This window comes from Rattus norvegicus, chromosome 9 (assembly GCF_021556685.1).
Source record: "Rattus norvegicus strain SHRSP/BbbUtx chromosome 9, alternate assembly SHRSP_T2T, whole genome shotgun sequence".
NCBI classification, from domain to species: Eukaryota; Metazoa; Chordata; class Mammalia; order Rodentia; family Muridae; genus Rattus; species Rattus norvegicus.
The window spans coordinates 103,961,286-103,976,979 of NC_141542.1; the positions used below are offsets into that span (position 1 = coordinate 103,961,286).

The window sequence follows — 15,694 nt, forward strand, 5'->3', positions numbered from 1 at the left end:
TTGTCAGCAACACCTGAGCTGAGGTTTGGGCTACAAGCACAACTTTCAAGTACTACTGTTCTTGTGAGGATACAGCAGACCTCCCAGCGACCCCAGCCTCAACTCCCTTCATGGCAGGGTTAGGGAAGAAGGTGTTTAGAGCCACACCAGGAGTATTGAGGGTCAAATTCTGAGTGGGAGGTACCACGAGGTGAAATCTGGCCGGGGTGGAGCTGGCTGTCCCCAGGACGCTAACCCTGCTTTTGTGTCCTGGGCTCCACACCCAGCTCCTGGAGAAGTGGATCCTGTCCGAGAAAGAATGGGAACGGGAGAAAGCCATGGCCCTCCATCTCCATCTCATGCAGATCTACGTTCAAAGCATTGGTGTCTGTGTGAGTCCGGGTACCCCCATCCCATGGCCTGTCACTCTATGAGGCATCCATAGAAAAATGATGCCTTCATCAGAGGAAGGAGCACCTTTCAGATCAAGCTCTGCCCCAGAAGTCCCTTGGGGAGAGGCAAACCTGGGCTTTGGGGTGGGTGAGGGAGCAGAGGATGGGATCCCAGCGTGGCATGGATCCAGGCTGCATGGTGCCTGAGGCTCATGCAGTAGTCATCCAATGCAGACTACCACACAGGAAAGATACCATTTACGAAGAACACTGAAATAAGTCACTACAGTCACAAAGCAAGCTTAACAAATATCCACCAGGGCTGGGAAGTTGAAAACAAAGTGGCATTTAATTGATCAATCAGCACCCATAGCATGAGGTCTCTCTTCCACCAGTGTTGGCTCTGTGCTCTGGCTGTCTTACTCTTAGAAATGGCTGAGGACAGGATAGTAGTTCGCCAGGGCTAGAGGGTAGGGCTGGCCTCGGGTCTTGGGGTGGTGTATGGTAAGCCACAGAAACACTTTAATGGAGGTGAGGAGGAAGGCAAGGCATAATGAAAGAGCCTAAAGGACATTCAGGGTCAGTGGTGCACACAATGTGTCACCTAGAGTCTACTATTCATGTCTGATAGCATTCTCTGAAAGAAGAGGGGGCACTAACCTCAACTGTACAGACAGTCCTGAGGGACTGCTGAAGCACCTGGCCAGGAGACTCACCAGCAGAGTAGTTTCATGTTAGAACCTGGAGTCCAGATGCAGGAATACGGCAAATGTCTGGAAGTCCAGAGTAGCGCAGAACAGAGCTTACTGGGGATGAATTCTGAGCTCTCTGATATTGGTTAACTGACCTGTAAGAACCCAGCTCTGCAGCTGAGGAGATGTGAGCATGAATGGACGGCACAGAGTGGCCAGGCCTTGCACACTGTAGTCGCCCTGCATGCTGTCCCTGGGCTGTGCACAGCTGGCTGTGCTTCTGAGTGCGGAGATCTGAGCCCTGATGTCTCTTGTCTCTCAGATCCCCCTGAAGCTGGGGCAGTTTGGAATACTGGTTGGACTCATCGCTCCGTGCACCTGTGACGTCCACAGAAGAACCCGCTTGACCTCGATTAATGTCCTGGCCAGCCTGCTAGATCTTCATGGTAGGGAGGAGACAGGACATGAGGGACGTGTTGGAGTGAGGGCTGGCTAAGGTATCAGTGCAGGCCCCATGTGCAGGCAGGCAAGAGTGTGCATAACTTATAACAGAGGGGAGAGCCCTCCCCAAGAGGGTCACAGAAGCTTCCAGGAAAGGGGGCTTATGGGATGGGGTTGACCCATTGAAGGCCCAACGTTGGACTTATCCAGCTTGCAGATAACAAGGGAGCAACAGAACTAGATAGAACCGAGCTGGAGGGACAGGGCAGTAGATACGTAAGCCATATGCGGAAGTGGTGTGTGCAAAGCTAGTCGTGTTGAAGGCTCAGTGAGTGGAGGCTAAAAGGGAAGGGGCATGCATATACCGGAGGGCAGCCCAGGCTGCTCACTCTCTCCTGCTGCTCGTATCTGATTATACTCCAAACAGTTAGCCAGACGTGCTCTTTATGGGGAGCTTCCAAGGAGCAGGAACTACAGAAATGTAAGGAGGACCTCCAGGACACAGACATGGACAAGATTTCCAGTGCTTCCTCCAGAATCGCCAAGGTGACACTGGGCCGTGCTGGGGGTGCCTCCGTCTCCTATGCTGTCTGTATAGCCAATCTTGTCACCCAGGCTATCATTTCTCAGTAGATGCATCTGTAGTGAAACGGCTTGTAGTGGCCGGGACATAAAGGATAGATGCCTGACATTCCCTGGCTGACTCCTCTAAGACCCTAGTGAGTGTGGAGAGGGCTGTGGGAAAGGGCCAATCAGACCCTGCACCCTGGCTGTCTTAGCTGCTGCTCTATTGCTGTGAAGAGACCATGACTAAGACAACTCTTACAAAGGAAAACATTTAGTTGGGAGCTTGCTTACAGTTTTAGAGGCTTAGTCCATTGTCCTCGTGGCAGGGAGCGTGGCAGCAGACAGGTGTGGTGCTAGAGAAGTAGCTTCGAGCTAAATCCCTGATGCTTGGCCAGAGAGAGAGACTGGACCTGGCTTGGGTTTTCGAAACTTTAAAGTCTACCCCCAATGACACACTTCCTCCACCAAGGCCACACCTCCTAAACCGACTAATCCTATTAAAGAGTTCTACTCCCTGGTGACTAAGAATTGGAATATAGGAGCCTATAGAGGCCATTCTTATTCAAACTACTACACTGGCACTAGTTCCTGAGCTGCTAGTGGCATACTGATGAATACGAGTACCCAGAACCATGACATGGGCCTTGACCTTCAAAGAAATGGAACTTAAAGTCATTTCTGCCTAGGGGGGCAGAGGTTGTCTTCCTGGTGCCCATGGGAGTTTGTTTAGCTGCAGGTTGAGGTCAGAGAGTGTCTGCGAGACAGTGCTGTGAAGAAGGGAATGTCCTGTATGAGATACAGAGTAAGAGGCAGTGATAAGGAGTGGGGAAGGTTTGGCACACTCTGAAAGCCTTGGGAAACTGGGATATTCTTCCATTCTTCAGGGCACAGCCTAGGGAATGCTGCCGCCCTTGGTGGGCTGAGTCTTCCCTTCCTCGATTAACAATTAAAACAATCCCCTGCAGACCTGCCCACAGGCCAACCTGACCTAGATAATTCCTTGTTAAGATTCTCTTCCTATCGCTTCTCGGCCTTTTGGCTAAGATCAAGTGAAGATTCTCTTCCCAGGCAAGGCCCTGTGCCTGTATCTCATGTAGGACACCCCTGCCCCTTGCGGAGCCACTGACCACATCCCAGGCTTACCACTTCATCAGGTTGAGCTTGAGTCTCTATGTTATACCCTAGTTGTCCCTTCTAGGACAACATCCAAAAAGCCCAGGGCATTCTCTCATGGCAGCCCTTCCCTGGGAGGAACAGAGGCACAGACAAAATAAAAAGGCATGGCTCCTCAGGCCTGTACTCCTGAGCCTCTGAGATACAATCAGCCTGTCTCTGTGCCCTTTAGAATATATCCCAAAGGGGCAAGTAACTTATCTAATATCTACATTCCCGAAGGACAGCAGTCCCCTCTCTCGCTTAATTTCTGTTGCTTATTTCTGTGTATGTGGGTACATAGGCCTTGTGTGCCATATGGATCAGGGGAGTGGAGGGAGCCTGGAATTCTGTCTTGCTCTGGTCCTAGGTGGTCTGCCCAGAGTTTAACTGCGATGAGGTTGTCTCTCTCATCCAGAAGCTCTGTGAGAACATTGGGGCCATGGACCTGCAGCACGACAGGGCTGCTGTCACCTGGATAGGCATCTTCCTCCAGATGCGGGTCAAGGAGCTGGAGGACAAGGTAGCCAAGCTGGCAGGGGATGCTTTGGATTGGTGCTAGAACTGACCGGTGTACACAAGTATAGGCTGTGTGGCACACATTGAGACTGATTGCTTTCACCCAAACCAGGGGTGCTAAAGAGGATAAAACAGAGCTCTAGAATGAGAAAACTGCTGAGATGTAACTGGCCAGTGAGTAGATGAGGGGCCATGGGTACCAGGCTCTTTTCAGTGGGGCACTTACCTGCCCTGTGAAGACACACTGAACATGTAGGAGGAAGAGACCCATAGGGCATCTTGAGAAGGCTTTAGGGGATTAACCCACCTACCATGCTCCTCAAATGAGAGGTGTCCTACAGGGGCCCTGAACTACCTTCATTTCAATTACTGTCGTAAAGCACACTGACCAAACACAATTTAGCAAGGACAATGATCAAACTGGTGTACAGTTCCAGGTTACATCTCGTCACTGAGGGACAGTCAAGCAGCCAGTGACATTATAGCCACAGTTAAGAGCAGAAAGCAGCACAGGCATCCTGCTTGCTTTCTGCTTCCTTCACTCTTCCATAGTTCAGGGCACAGAGCCTAGGAAATGCTGCTGCCCGTGGTGGACTGGGTCTTCTCTGCCTCAATCAACAATGAAAACGGCCCCTCACAGGCCTGTCCACATGCCAACCTGACCTAGACAGTTCCTTATTAAGATTCTCTTTCCAGTTGATTCTAAGTTGCGTTGACAATTTAAAATAATCAACACCAGTCCCAAATGCCCACCCACCCAAGAAGATGCCCACCCCCTCCTCAGGTGGCTGAGATACTGGGTGCCATCTTGGTCCACCTGCCAGTGGTAGACCACCAAGAGGTGAGGAGGCATCTCATCGAAGGCATCCTCCTGCTGGCACACTACCACCAGGAAACTGTCCTCACGTCACTCTTGAGGCAGCCGCTGCCCATGGAAAGGTGAGTGCCATGGGAGGTGGACAAGGCTAGGAAGAGCCTAAGCCTTGGGGCAGTGCCTTGCACCCGAGGTCAGGCAAGGCCCTGTGCCTGTATCTCATGTAGGACACCCATGCCCTTTGCCAAGCCACTGACCCACATCCCAGGCTTACCACTTCATTGGGTTGAGCTTGAGTCTGTATCTCATAACTTCATCCATACCCTAGTTGTCCCTTCTAGGACAACATCCAAAAGGCTCGGGGCATTCTTTCATGGTGGCCCTTCCCTGGGAGGAACAGAGGCACAGACAAAAATAAATCATGGCTCCTCAGGCCTGTACCCCTGAGCCTCTGAGATACATCAGCCTGTCCCTGTGCAAGCGATGTTTCCGAAGGACAGCAGTCCCCTCTCTCTCGCTTAATTTCTATTGCTTATTTCCATGTATATGGGTACATACGCCATGTGTATGCCTGTACTAGCAGAGGCCCAAAGAGAGTGTCAGACTCTCTGGAGCGGGCTGGGGGGGGGCGGGGTTCCAGGTGACTGTGAGCTTCCTGATGTTGGCACTGCCAACTGAACTCAGGCCCTCTGCAAGAGCAGCACACACTCACGAGCGCTGAGCTCTCCCTCCCTCTCCCTCTCCCTCTCCCTCTCCCTCTCCCTCTCCCTCTCCCTCTCCCTCTCCCTCTCCCTCTCCCCCACCCTCTCCCTCTCCCCCACCCTCTCCAGTGCCAACTCCCTTCTTACCAGGGCATAGACAGGGCCATGGTAAAAACAGTAAGTTTGGAAGATGCCAGAATTCACTTGGGCAAGGCCCAGCAAGAGGCCAGAGTGGTTCCCCAGAGGAGCTGAGCCTGTGTGGATCAGTGAGGTGAGGCCGACTTGAGTAGAGAAAGGAACATTTCCTAAGAGGTCTCAGATTCACAGCAAAAGGGGCTGACGTGTGAAGCCCAGGTGTGGTACCACTAAGGTGTGGCGTTTCCTAAGCGAGGTCTGCTGTGTGCATATTTGGTGACCTCCTGAAGGTGATGGTTGGAGAGCTGGGTGAGCAGGGTCACATACAATGCATAGTGATATCAGCAGATATGCGGGGCTCGATGGCTTTCAAGGTAGCAATGCCACAATCTAGCTGTTGCTTCCTCCCAGTCTTGGCTTTCTGTCGAAACACAGTGATGCAGAGACCTTTGAAGAATGCAGCACTTAGCACAGCCCCCATGGAGCAGAAGCCTGGAAGCTTCCCTTCCTTCAGGGTCATACCAGACTGCCACTGAGGTGACACCCAGCTGGGTTTCAGATCCCAAAGTCTTGCCAGGGGCACATAGCATTGGTAGAATTCAGGCTGGAGCTATAAACCTTTGTTTCAGACACATCCACAGGGCGTTAAGGAGCAGTGTGCACCTACCTCCCCATCGGCTTCCCGTCCATAGCATCTAGCTGTGTCTCTCCCCACACTGGCCTGGGCTCCTGCACTGGCTCTGTGGGTTCGAATACACACTTGAATTGTTTCCTTGTTCATTTATAGAATTGCTTGCTTTAGCTCCTTAGACTTTTCCAGATTTTAGACTTTTTCTCTGTACTATTTGTACCCGGCACAATAAGTCTCAGTCCACTGGCATTTTCCTTCCCAGCAGTGCCATGAGTTTCACTTTCTAGCCAAGGAGGCCATTTTCTTTCTAATTTCATGCTATTTTTGTTGGATTTTGTTGTTGTTGTTGTTGTTATTGTTGGTTTTGATTTGGACATGTAGCCCAGGCTAGCCTCAAACTCCTCGTGTAGCTGAAGCTGGCCTTGGACTCCTGATTCCCCACCTGCCTCGACCTCTCAAATGAGGGATTTCAGACTTGTACCATGATGCCTATCTCAAGAAGTCCATTTTCAAAGTTAGCTTGTCAGGCCCCTTGTCCTTTGGGACCTTAGTCACCTTTTTTTGTGAGATATGTGTATATATATATATATATATATATATATATATATATGTATATATGTATATATATGTATATATATATACACACACATATATATGTATTATATATATATGTGGGGAGAGAGAGAGAGAGAGAGAGAGAGAGAGAAACCTTCCTGGAATATCAGCTCTGAGCATTTAACTGGTACCCCCATGTGTGTATTTATTCCTCCAAACATTATACCTCTGTCTCCTGTGATTATTCTCCCCAAATTCCTGGAAGACATTTTGGGAGGAATGGCTGACCAAAAACAAAAACAAAAACAACCAACAGCAAAAAAACAAAACAAAACAAAAAAAAAAAAAAAACACTGCAAGATGCTCAATGCTTCTTTAGGCTCTAGGAGGCTTCGTTGGCTGTCCCTAGGAGGTCATCAAATGGGAGGCCTGGTGAGGTCAGGAGGCTGTGGCTTTCTTACTGGAACCCTAGAGAAACTGAGGGACCAGCCCTGATTGTATAACCAAAAGCGACTCTGGCGACCTCCTAGAATTCAACTCTTTGCTTAGGGGTCACACAGGGGTGTCATGAGGGGTGCTGTCCTGCCAGAGCAGGCTGCCAGAAAGCCCGCCCTCCTTGTCTTTCTTTGCCTAGCCACCTGACCGAGGTGTGGCTGGCTGTGGCTGAGAACGTGCCCTTTGCACGGACCATGCTGCATGGCTTGCTGGGCCGGCTGCAGTCAAGGTTCACTGCCAAGATAAATGCCACCTCCAAGGCTGACATCTGGCGCCTGGCAGCCGTGGACCCTCTGATGGTGAGCGGTGGAGGCAGGTGATTGGACCTCCTCACTCCCCCGCCAGGGACTCAGGGCAGGACCCACCAGCCCTTCTCCCTGCAGACTCTCTGTACCATCCAACTCCTCATGGAAAAGATGGACCAGGATGATAAGTTCCCAGACCTGTTTCCTGACCTGCTGTATACCTTCCTGCTGCAACTTGGTAGCAGCCACGGGCCAGAAGCTGCCTCCCCTGTCCTGAAAACCTGGAGGCTGGTCCACACAGGGCCGCTGCCCCAGGAGATGACCCTGCAGAGGTGCTCAAGGGCAAGTGGGCAGGAGGGAGGTACACGGTGCAAGGTAGCCAACTCGGGCTAAAGTTGACTGCTAGCTTTTCCTTAGAAGCCACTGGGTTCCACTGGTCCTCCCGGGAGTGGGTGGAAGTGATTTTACTCACACCCTTTCCCCATGTGCGTCCAGCGTGGTGTAGGTTCCAGAGATCGGAGACCTCCGTCTCCTGTGGCCCTTCCCCTCCAGTCTTCCTTGCTCGCCCCTCTCCAGGATCACCATCAAATCCATGCAGCTTTTGGTCAAGAGGATCAACAGAGAGCCCCTGGAGCAGGCCCTGGAGGAGCAGTCTGTGTGGTCTCTGCTAGAGAACGGAGGCACCTTCCTAGAGGGAGTGAGCCAGATGGCCAGGTGGGGCCAGGGCTCCCGGGACTTCAAGGGTCCTGCAGAGGATTATCCCTGGGCATGGCATAGCTAGATGTCACGTTTCTGGGGTCACTTCTACAGCGATGGATGTCCTGGACTCTGGAGTGGCAGTGAGGCCAGAGAATGAGAGGACAGAGAGAGAGAGGAGAGGCCTCCAAGGCCACAGTAGGTCCCTGGGCATTCTGGTCTCATCATCACAGCCCTGAGCATTTAACTGGCACCCCCACCCCTACCATCAACTACCCGGGGAACAGAGAAAGGTGCAGACACACTAGGAAGTCTGACTCAGTTCCCCCTTAAGCTTGGGCTCTAGAGTAGAGGACAAGAGCAGAGCCGAGATAGCCCTCCCTGTGCTACCCTTCTTTCCCCTCAGGTTGTGCATGCAGAACATGGAGAACTACATGCAGAGGCTGGCAGAGCTGGTGCTCACGGGCATGGGCTCTGAGGTCCTGAGCTGCTGCATCAGCAGCACGGCCATCTGTGTAGAAGTGAGACACCCAGCCCTGGGAGGGAGGGGTGCGGGTGGGCGGTGGGTAATTGTCTATGGGCTTTCTAGGGTGCCACATCTTCATGGCAGGCATCTGTCCTTTGAGGACCTGAGTTTAGGGGACAGACCTTGCTTTCTGTAGATATCCCCTCCTTTGCTACACTTGGACGTCCTGGGCAAGCAGAGGCTGAGACACAGCTTTTGAACCAATCAAAAGGAGCTTCTAGGCCTGAGCTAGGAAGTGCTCACCTTGCCTCATTGGAAACAGGGATCATCATTGGCTAGCAGGGACTCATCTCTCAGTTGTGTGGCTAGACCATTCGTGGAGTCTTGGAGGAGCTGGCCAGGAGACCTTTGGGAGAAATTTTATTGCATGTTGTCTAGTAGCTATAAGGACCAACAAGTGTCCCTGAGCAGTTGCCATCAACCTTTCACCGAGGAGCCTCATAGTTAAGAAGTATTCCTGACTTGGGGGTGATGGGGAGCCAGGCTATGTGGGTGGGGAGAGAGCCACAAAACCATGTATGGCTGGGTTCCAGTAAAACCTTCCCTATGGACACCGGCACTTAAGCTAAACACACTTTCTGTGTGTCATGATCCCTCAAGATATTTCCCATCACTTAGACACGTGACAATGACCCCTGGTATTGGACTACACCCCAGTCATCAAGCTTTCTCGGGCTCATAGAGTCCTCCCATGTCTGTGCCTCTGCAAACCATTAAAAAATCATTGATGGGGAGAGATTTACAGCTTCAAGTGGCTTGCAAGCCAAGCTAAGGGTCAGATGCAGGGACCAGACACAGTGGCTGAGCCACAGGACTTTGTCCTGTGGGGTTTGTAAAGTGAGGGTGTGGTCGCCACTCGCCACTCTGTTTGGCCCTTCCCGGGAGCTCCTCAGAAGGTTTAGAGAATCAAAAGATCTATGGCAGGTTGGGTGCAATAGGCATAAAAATGGCAGGTTGAGTGGTCTCAAGGCACCAGGCGTGACAATGATTACCAGGCTCAGCCCCAGAAGCCACCAATGTGATGTTTAATTCCCTCTAGGTATCTTTAAAATACGCTCATGAGGCTAGGGGATGTGTCTTAGCACATAAAGGCACATAAAGTATTTATTAGACAAGCATGAGGACCTGAGTTCAGATCCCCGGCACCCTCCGAAAAGCCGAGTGTGCAGCTCTGTCTGTAACCCAGAGCTGGTAGGGGAAAGGGTGAAGATCTGGGCCAGAGATCCAGCTCAGGGAGCGGCCCCGAGAGCCATGAGTTGTGGGACATGCCTTTAATCCCAGCATTCAGAAGTCAGAGGCAGGAGGATCTCTGTGTGTTTGAGGCTAACCTGGTCTGCATAATGAAACCCTGTCTCAAAAAAAAAAAAAAAAAGTAAGGCCTCTGTCCTCTGCATCCTAGTGTGTGAGCGCACACACTCACAATTTAAAAGCACTCAGGAGTTCTTGAGCATGCACACACACACGTGCATCTGCGGGTTTCCCACCGGCCTGAAGTCTTAACACTCTTGAGTACGAGCCCAGCAGGGATTCTGTCGACTGACCCGAATTATGCTTCCTGCACACTTGTGTGCAGACACTGGAAGGTGAGACTCTTATGCATGGCAGCTGCCCTGTCATCTTAACAGAGGAAATGAATTATAACACACACGTGTCTCCACAGCAGGCAGCACTTGCATTCCCTGCACATTTCTGTATTGAATCCTACGGCAAGCCCAAGACAGCTGTACCTTTTCTGGATGAGAAGATAGAAGCTCATGGTCATCCCCCCCCACCCCCACCTCCTCATAGAGTGGCCTCTCTGTGCATCCCTCTTTGTAATGACTTCTCTGCCTCAGTGCCCAGTTATGGTCCTCCACCTTGGGTAACTGCAGCTCTCCCTTTTCCAGTTCATGAGCGACCCAGTTTTGCACCAGGAGAAGCTGCTGAGGCCGGTGGTGCTGATGCTGGAGAAGGGCGCGGGGCAGGACAAAGATGAGACCCTGCAGGTGCTCTCTCTGCGCGCCTTGGGCAACATGGCTCTCGGTGCTCCCCGGAAGGTACCACACTGGCCTTGGTGTAAGGTCTCTGGACTGAGGGCTATGTGGGCACGCTCCTCCGAGAAGCTTGGGGCGCAACTGAGTGACCTGAATTCCTCTAGGTGAAGCAGTACCGAAAACTCCTGCTGGAGAAGTGCCTGGGCTCCCTGCAGGGACAGGTGAGCAGCAGTGCCACCGCTGAAGGCATGGAGGCCCTGACCAAGGTCCTGGCCGAGCTCCGAGAGGGGGATATAGGATCTTCGTTTGAAGCCATCTCTAAGCAGTGCAGGGCTTTCTTCGACAATGTGAGTCCAGATAAGAGTCCCCCACCCCACGCAATATCTGTGAGCCCCCCACCCCACGCAATATCTGTGTGCTCTGTTGCTTTAAGAAAATACCTGAGACTGCATGACTTACGAAGCATAGCAGTCTACGTAGCTTACGGTTCTGGGGTTTGGGCCTTCTGTTGCATTGTCTAAGCTAACTTGGATCCTTACTAGAAGGCCACAAAGGTCACCATGGGAATGCCACTCCCAGCATTACATCTAATGCGATGACTTCTAAAGGTGCCACCTCCAAAATGCCATTTATTTATGATTTGGGGAACTAAGTTTCCAACACATTAAATCTAGGTTGGGGCACATTCAAGTCATAGCATTCACTCCATTTGCTCAAAGCTGGAAGAAATGATGTGTCCCAGGGCGGAACAAGCTGGTCCTACAGGGAGTAGTAATGTTCTTTGGCTGACTTTGGGACCTTGCAACAACCTTGGCTTATGCTAAGAGCTGTAGAATCAGCACCTTACAATCTGAGTGCTCAAGAGAATTCCATACTGTGCTGGGGTGGGGGTGGGGTCCCAGAAGCTCCCCGGGGCTCGCTCACATTCTTTTGGCAGCACCTCTGGACACTGGTGCTGGGCAGGAAATGGAGTGCATTCAAATTCCATATAAACTCTTATGTATGCCTTTGGGATGACTGTCCCGCTCCCCCGCTTCCCCAAGCCAGAGTCATGCCCAGTCTCTCTAGTGCTACATGAGCCTCGAGGAAGGAGGGACTGTCCCGATGGAAGGATCCAGAAAGCTCTGTAGAGACCTAGGAGTTGGAATTGTCCATGGACAAGGGCTGGGGCTTTGCTGGACTTCCTGATGACAGCCTCTTTGTACCTCTCACTCTCAGGAGAGTGAGCTGTTGCGGTTGAAGGCCTTCGTCCTCTTTGGGAGGCTTGCAAAGGTGGTTGGAATTTCCAAGAAGCATTTCTTCAAAGGGGAGGTGAAGAGAGGCTGGGTCTCCCTCCTGCTGCACTGCCAGGACCCCTGCCCCAGCGTGGCCCAGGTAACACCCTCTCCCCCCAACCTGTGTCCTACAATCTGGGGCCACAGTGCCAAAAAGAGGAAGGGGCCCTTGCGCCTGCTGGCTCAGTAAGCTACCAGCTCTTCCACTCTTCATCTGCTACCCCATTCCTTCTGCAGGCTGGGGCAGGGACCACCCCAGGGGCCCCTAAAATGGGCTTCTCTGTGAGGACGCATGCTACGGCTCCTCTTTGCTCTAGTCGCCGTGGACAGCTGGTGTCTGCCTATCTACTTTTCCTTCTAGAATATTCAGTACCTCACAGGCCACATTGAGGTACCCAGGCTTGGACCCCTTTAAAACTGGCCTTAAACCTCTCCTCATGGCTCCCTTTGGCTAACTGCCAGGGCCGTTGAGAGGGGCTCAGCTTGGTCTGTCACGTCTCTCTAAGGCCCCAGATCCCGAGAGTTGGAGGAATAGGGTGAAAGAAGGTAGAGTAGGAAGCCTGTCCATCCCAACTGAGCGTCTGGCTTCATCTCCCTCACAGCTGCTTTAAAGGGAAAGGTGTTGGCTGAAGGGGCATGTGAGGGGTACCTAGCCCCCGGGGGCTTAGTACAGATGTATGGGTGCGCTTCTAGGAGCCCCCAGCCTGACTCTTGTTTGCTCTGGAGCCCTTTCTGGGGCTGCTCTCTCTCTCCTCAGGGGAGAGTCTACCCAGCGCCCTGCTTGTTGATGTCTTTCCCGCTGTCTTGTGCCCTGATCCCTTCAGGCATGTGTGGCCACCATGTTTCAGTGTGTGCATTTCTGGGGCTGGAAATCCCTGGACAGTTCCTTTGGTCACAGCAATGACAGCATCAATGACCAGATGACAGTTTTTCAGACAAACATGTGCTCCGTCCTGGTGAGAAGGCCAAGTGGGGGACATGGTTGGGCTTATGACCCTATTCTTATCTTTTGCCATGAAAACAGGACAATGCAAGGGGACCCATGTTGACTTTTCTAACTGCCACAGTCGGAGAGTAAAGAGACAAAATTTAATTTTGGCAATAGAATTTATTTAGCCCCAAGCAACCAGACTACAGCCATTTCAAGATGGGGTCAGGGGGAAGATTGTTTTGTGGTATTTTTGCATTGCTTGGTTACAGTCTTCAAAGTCCAGGAAGGTTCCTGACAGGAAGGAATGCTCTTTGGAGGCAGCCTGTCCCCAGCTTTTTTTCCACAGCCAGGTGACCCTCCACAGTCAGGTGGCCCTCCACAGCCAGGTGGCCCTCCACAGCCAGGTGACCCTCCACAGCCAGGTGACCCTCCACAGTCAGGTGGCCCTTCACAGCCAGGTGGCCCTCCACAGCCAGGTGGCCCTCCACAGCCAGGTGGCCCTCCACAGCCAGGTGACCCTTGTTTTTGCAGGCTCAGAAGAAGCCTGCTGTTCTCTGTAGCTTCCTGCTGGAAACAACAGTCTTCATGAAAAACAACTTGTCTAGGATCAGAACTGCTGCCTGCAGCTTGGCAGGTGGGACAGATGCGTCCAGATTCAGGGGCGGGATCTCGAAGCCACTTAGCGAACCCCAGGTTTGGACAGGGAGACAAGCGGTGATCTGGGAGGAGAGTGAGCTCTGGTCTCGCACGCTGGTCTGCCGGCCCAGTTTCGTGCTTGCCCGACCTTTTGCACACTGTTAACTTCGGACGAAGACACATGACTGGTGTCTTCGCAGGTCAATCTGTGTGTGCCTCCTGCTGGGAGGGAGGCAGCCCCATGGGCCTGCGGACCTCTCACTGGAGTTAAAGCGTTGCCTGTACACCTGTCATTTCAGGAATTATCATGAAGCAGCTGTCTGCCCATTATCTGAAGAAGATGGACCTCGTGGGACTTCGGAATTGTTAAGTAGCGCAGACTCAGCTGTAGAAACACATGGCTCACCAACACCTTTGAGACCATGCTGGGCGAGGGGCTGGTGACCTGGGGCTGGTGACCCGGGGCTGTGGGCCAACGGGGGAAGAGGGTGTAGCTGGACCTAGAGAGATGGCTGAATGTAGGGCTTTCCAGGATGAGCATTTGGTGGGTAGAGTCCGTGTGGACACCATTCTCAGATTTTTCTGCTGCCCCTTACCCAATTCCACAGCCAAGGCCTGAACCTGTTTGTGATGTCCTGACCGAAGGACCTGTCCCTTTTGTCCCTACTCAGCTCTCCAGGACCTGCAGCTGGACTCAGATGCCGGGGTCAGGAGGGCGGCCTTGGAGACCCTCAAAGTCCTGGACAGCTGCAATCAGCACTGGCTCTTGGCTTCACCCAGAGGACTGCCGTAAGTGGCTCCGATTTGACACTGCCTCATCGGTGTCACACCCGCCCATAGCATGGCAAATCATTTTTCATTTGTAGAAAAACTGCTGTAAAAGAATGAGTATCCATCCCTCCTCTCCCTCCGAAATATACCTCCATTGCTCTCCCCAGTGCAGGCTCCTGGCTATATGGACAGCACATCCCAAAGCCAACCATGGGGCAATGGGCAGCTTCAGCCCTGTAGGCCTCTTCATCCTCAGCTGAGCCCTTGTGGGTGTGGACAGGCACTGCTCTCCCACATGTCCCGATGTGTACCCACAGCCAGGCATGGTGCCAGGCAAGGGGGGGGGGTAAAACCACTGTCCAGCCTGTCCCCAGGGACCTTGTTTCTAAAGCAAAAGGCAGATGTATCTACAGCTGGCCACGACACCGTGAGAAGCTTCACTGGGAGGCAGTGCTCACACAAAGTCTACCCTCTCCTTTCCTGAATACTCGAGGCTATCGGTGTTGGGGCTGGGGGATCAGGAGTCCAGTGGGGCCCTGAACAGTTTGGCAAGGGAACCAAAAGGGTAACTGGTCCCATGTCTAGAAATCTGGAAGGAAAAGACAGCAAAGACAAGTTTCTCGTTCTTGGGTTGGCACTGAGACCAGGGCAGGCAAAAATACTCAAGGCAGCACCCAGGAGATGCTCGCCCAGTCTGAGGCAGTTCACTTGCTGAGGCTTCTCACCAAGGGCAAGTTTTGCAGCTCTTTGGCTCCGATAGAGTAAATAGTGAAGTGCTGGCATCAACTCTGGGTGTGCTTGTACACTAGCCCAGGATGTCACGCAACGTATCTGTGCCTGGGGCTCCCCTTCCACTCAGATAGAACAAAAGGTGACCAGCAGAACTGAGGGCCAGTCTCTGAGATGGACTTTCCTTTAAAAAGGAATAGAATTCAGAAAGAGTAAAGGGTTTAAGTCAACTACTGTAAAATGTAACTCTGCATAATACCAAAAACTAACAAATCAGAGGGGAGATTATTTTTGATTTGTATAACACTAGAAGGGGTGGTGGGGATCCAGAGTAAACCCAAATCTAACAGGTGACTACAACAGTGAGTGCCCCGAGAGCTCTGGTGAAATGAGGATACCCAGGGCAGCATGCCCAACCTCAAGTGAGAGCAGACTGGGGTGTGGGTCTGTGCCAGCGCTCATCAAGCATGAAGCTTGGGTTCCATCCTTAGTATCCCCCCCGCCCCCATCACAGGTTTGAACCGTGTTTGAACCGTGTTTGTTATACCACCACCAACAGAGAGCACCAGTGGGTGTGAAGCGTCTCTTATATTGCTTAACTGGGAGCCATTTGTAAAGGCTATTCAGCAAGTTGACAGCAGTCTGTATCCCTGCCTGTGGCTTCTAAGAGTGTGCCAGTGTTATGCACATACACATGTATATCCATAGCCCATATGGACCCCTCCAGACATCCAGGACAATGGAACAGGCTACTCTGGATGTGAGAGCAGTCTACACTAGTTTCCAAGCACTATCACAAAATACTTGAGGCTGGACACTCCTTCTTATATGAAGGTTTAG

General features: G+C 52.1%; 1 protein-coding gene across 10 annotated transcripts in view; it reads left to right on the top strand.

Annotated features, from left to right (window-relative positions):
- Positions 1-14,291, top strand: part of Mroh2a (maestro heat-like repeat family member 2A) — a 37,085-nt gene extending 22,794 nt beyond the window's left edge. For 2 of the 10 annotated variants that reach the window (XM_087565596.1, NM_001447356.1), the window contains 16 exon segments: positions 267-371; positions 1,386-1,509; positions 1,932-2,050; positions 3,594-3,746; positions 4,527-4,681; positions 7,213-7,372; positions 7,457-7,650; positions 7,895-8,032; positions 8,421-8,535; positions 10,427-10,576; positions 10,678-10,860; positions 11,732-11,887; positions 12,612-12,743; positions 13,250-13,352; positions 13,654-13,719; positions 14,026-14,291. In XM_087565596.1, coding sequence (XP_087421722.1) covers positions 267-371; positions 1,386-1,509; positions 1,932-2,050; positions 3,594-3,746; positions 4,527-4,681; positions 7,213-7,372; positions 7,457-7,650; positions 7,895-8,032; positions 8,421-8,535; positions 10,427-10,576; positions 10,678-10,860; positions 11,732-11,887; positions 12,612-12,743; positions 13,250-13,352; positions 13,654-13,719; positions 14,026-14,147 — 2,175 coding nt within the window. In that variant the 3' untranslated portion in view covers positions 14,148-14,291. 10 annotated transcript variants of the gene reach the window in all.
- Positions 14,292-15,694: the final 1,403 nt, after the last annotated feature.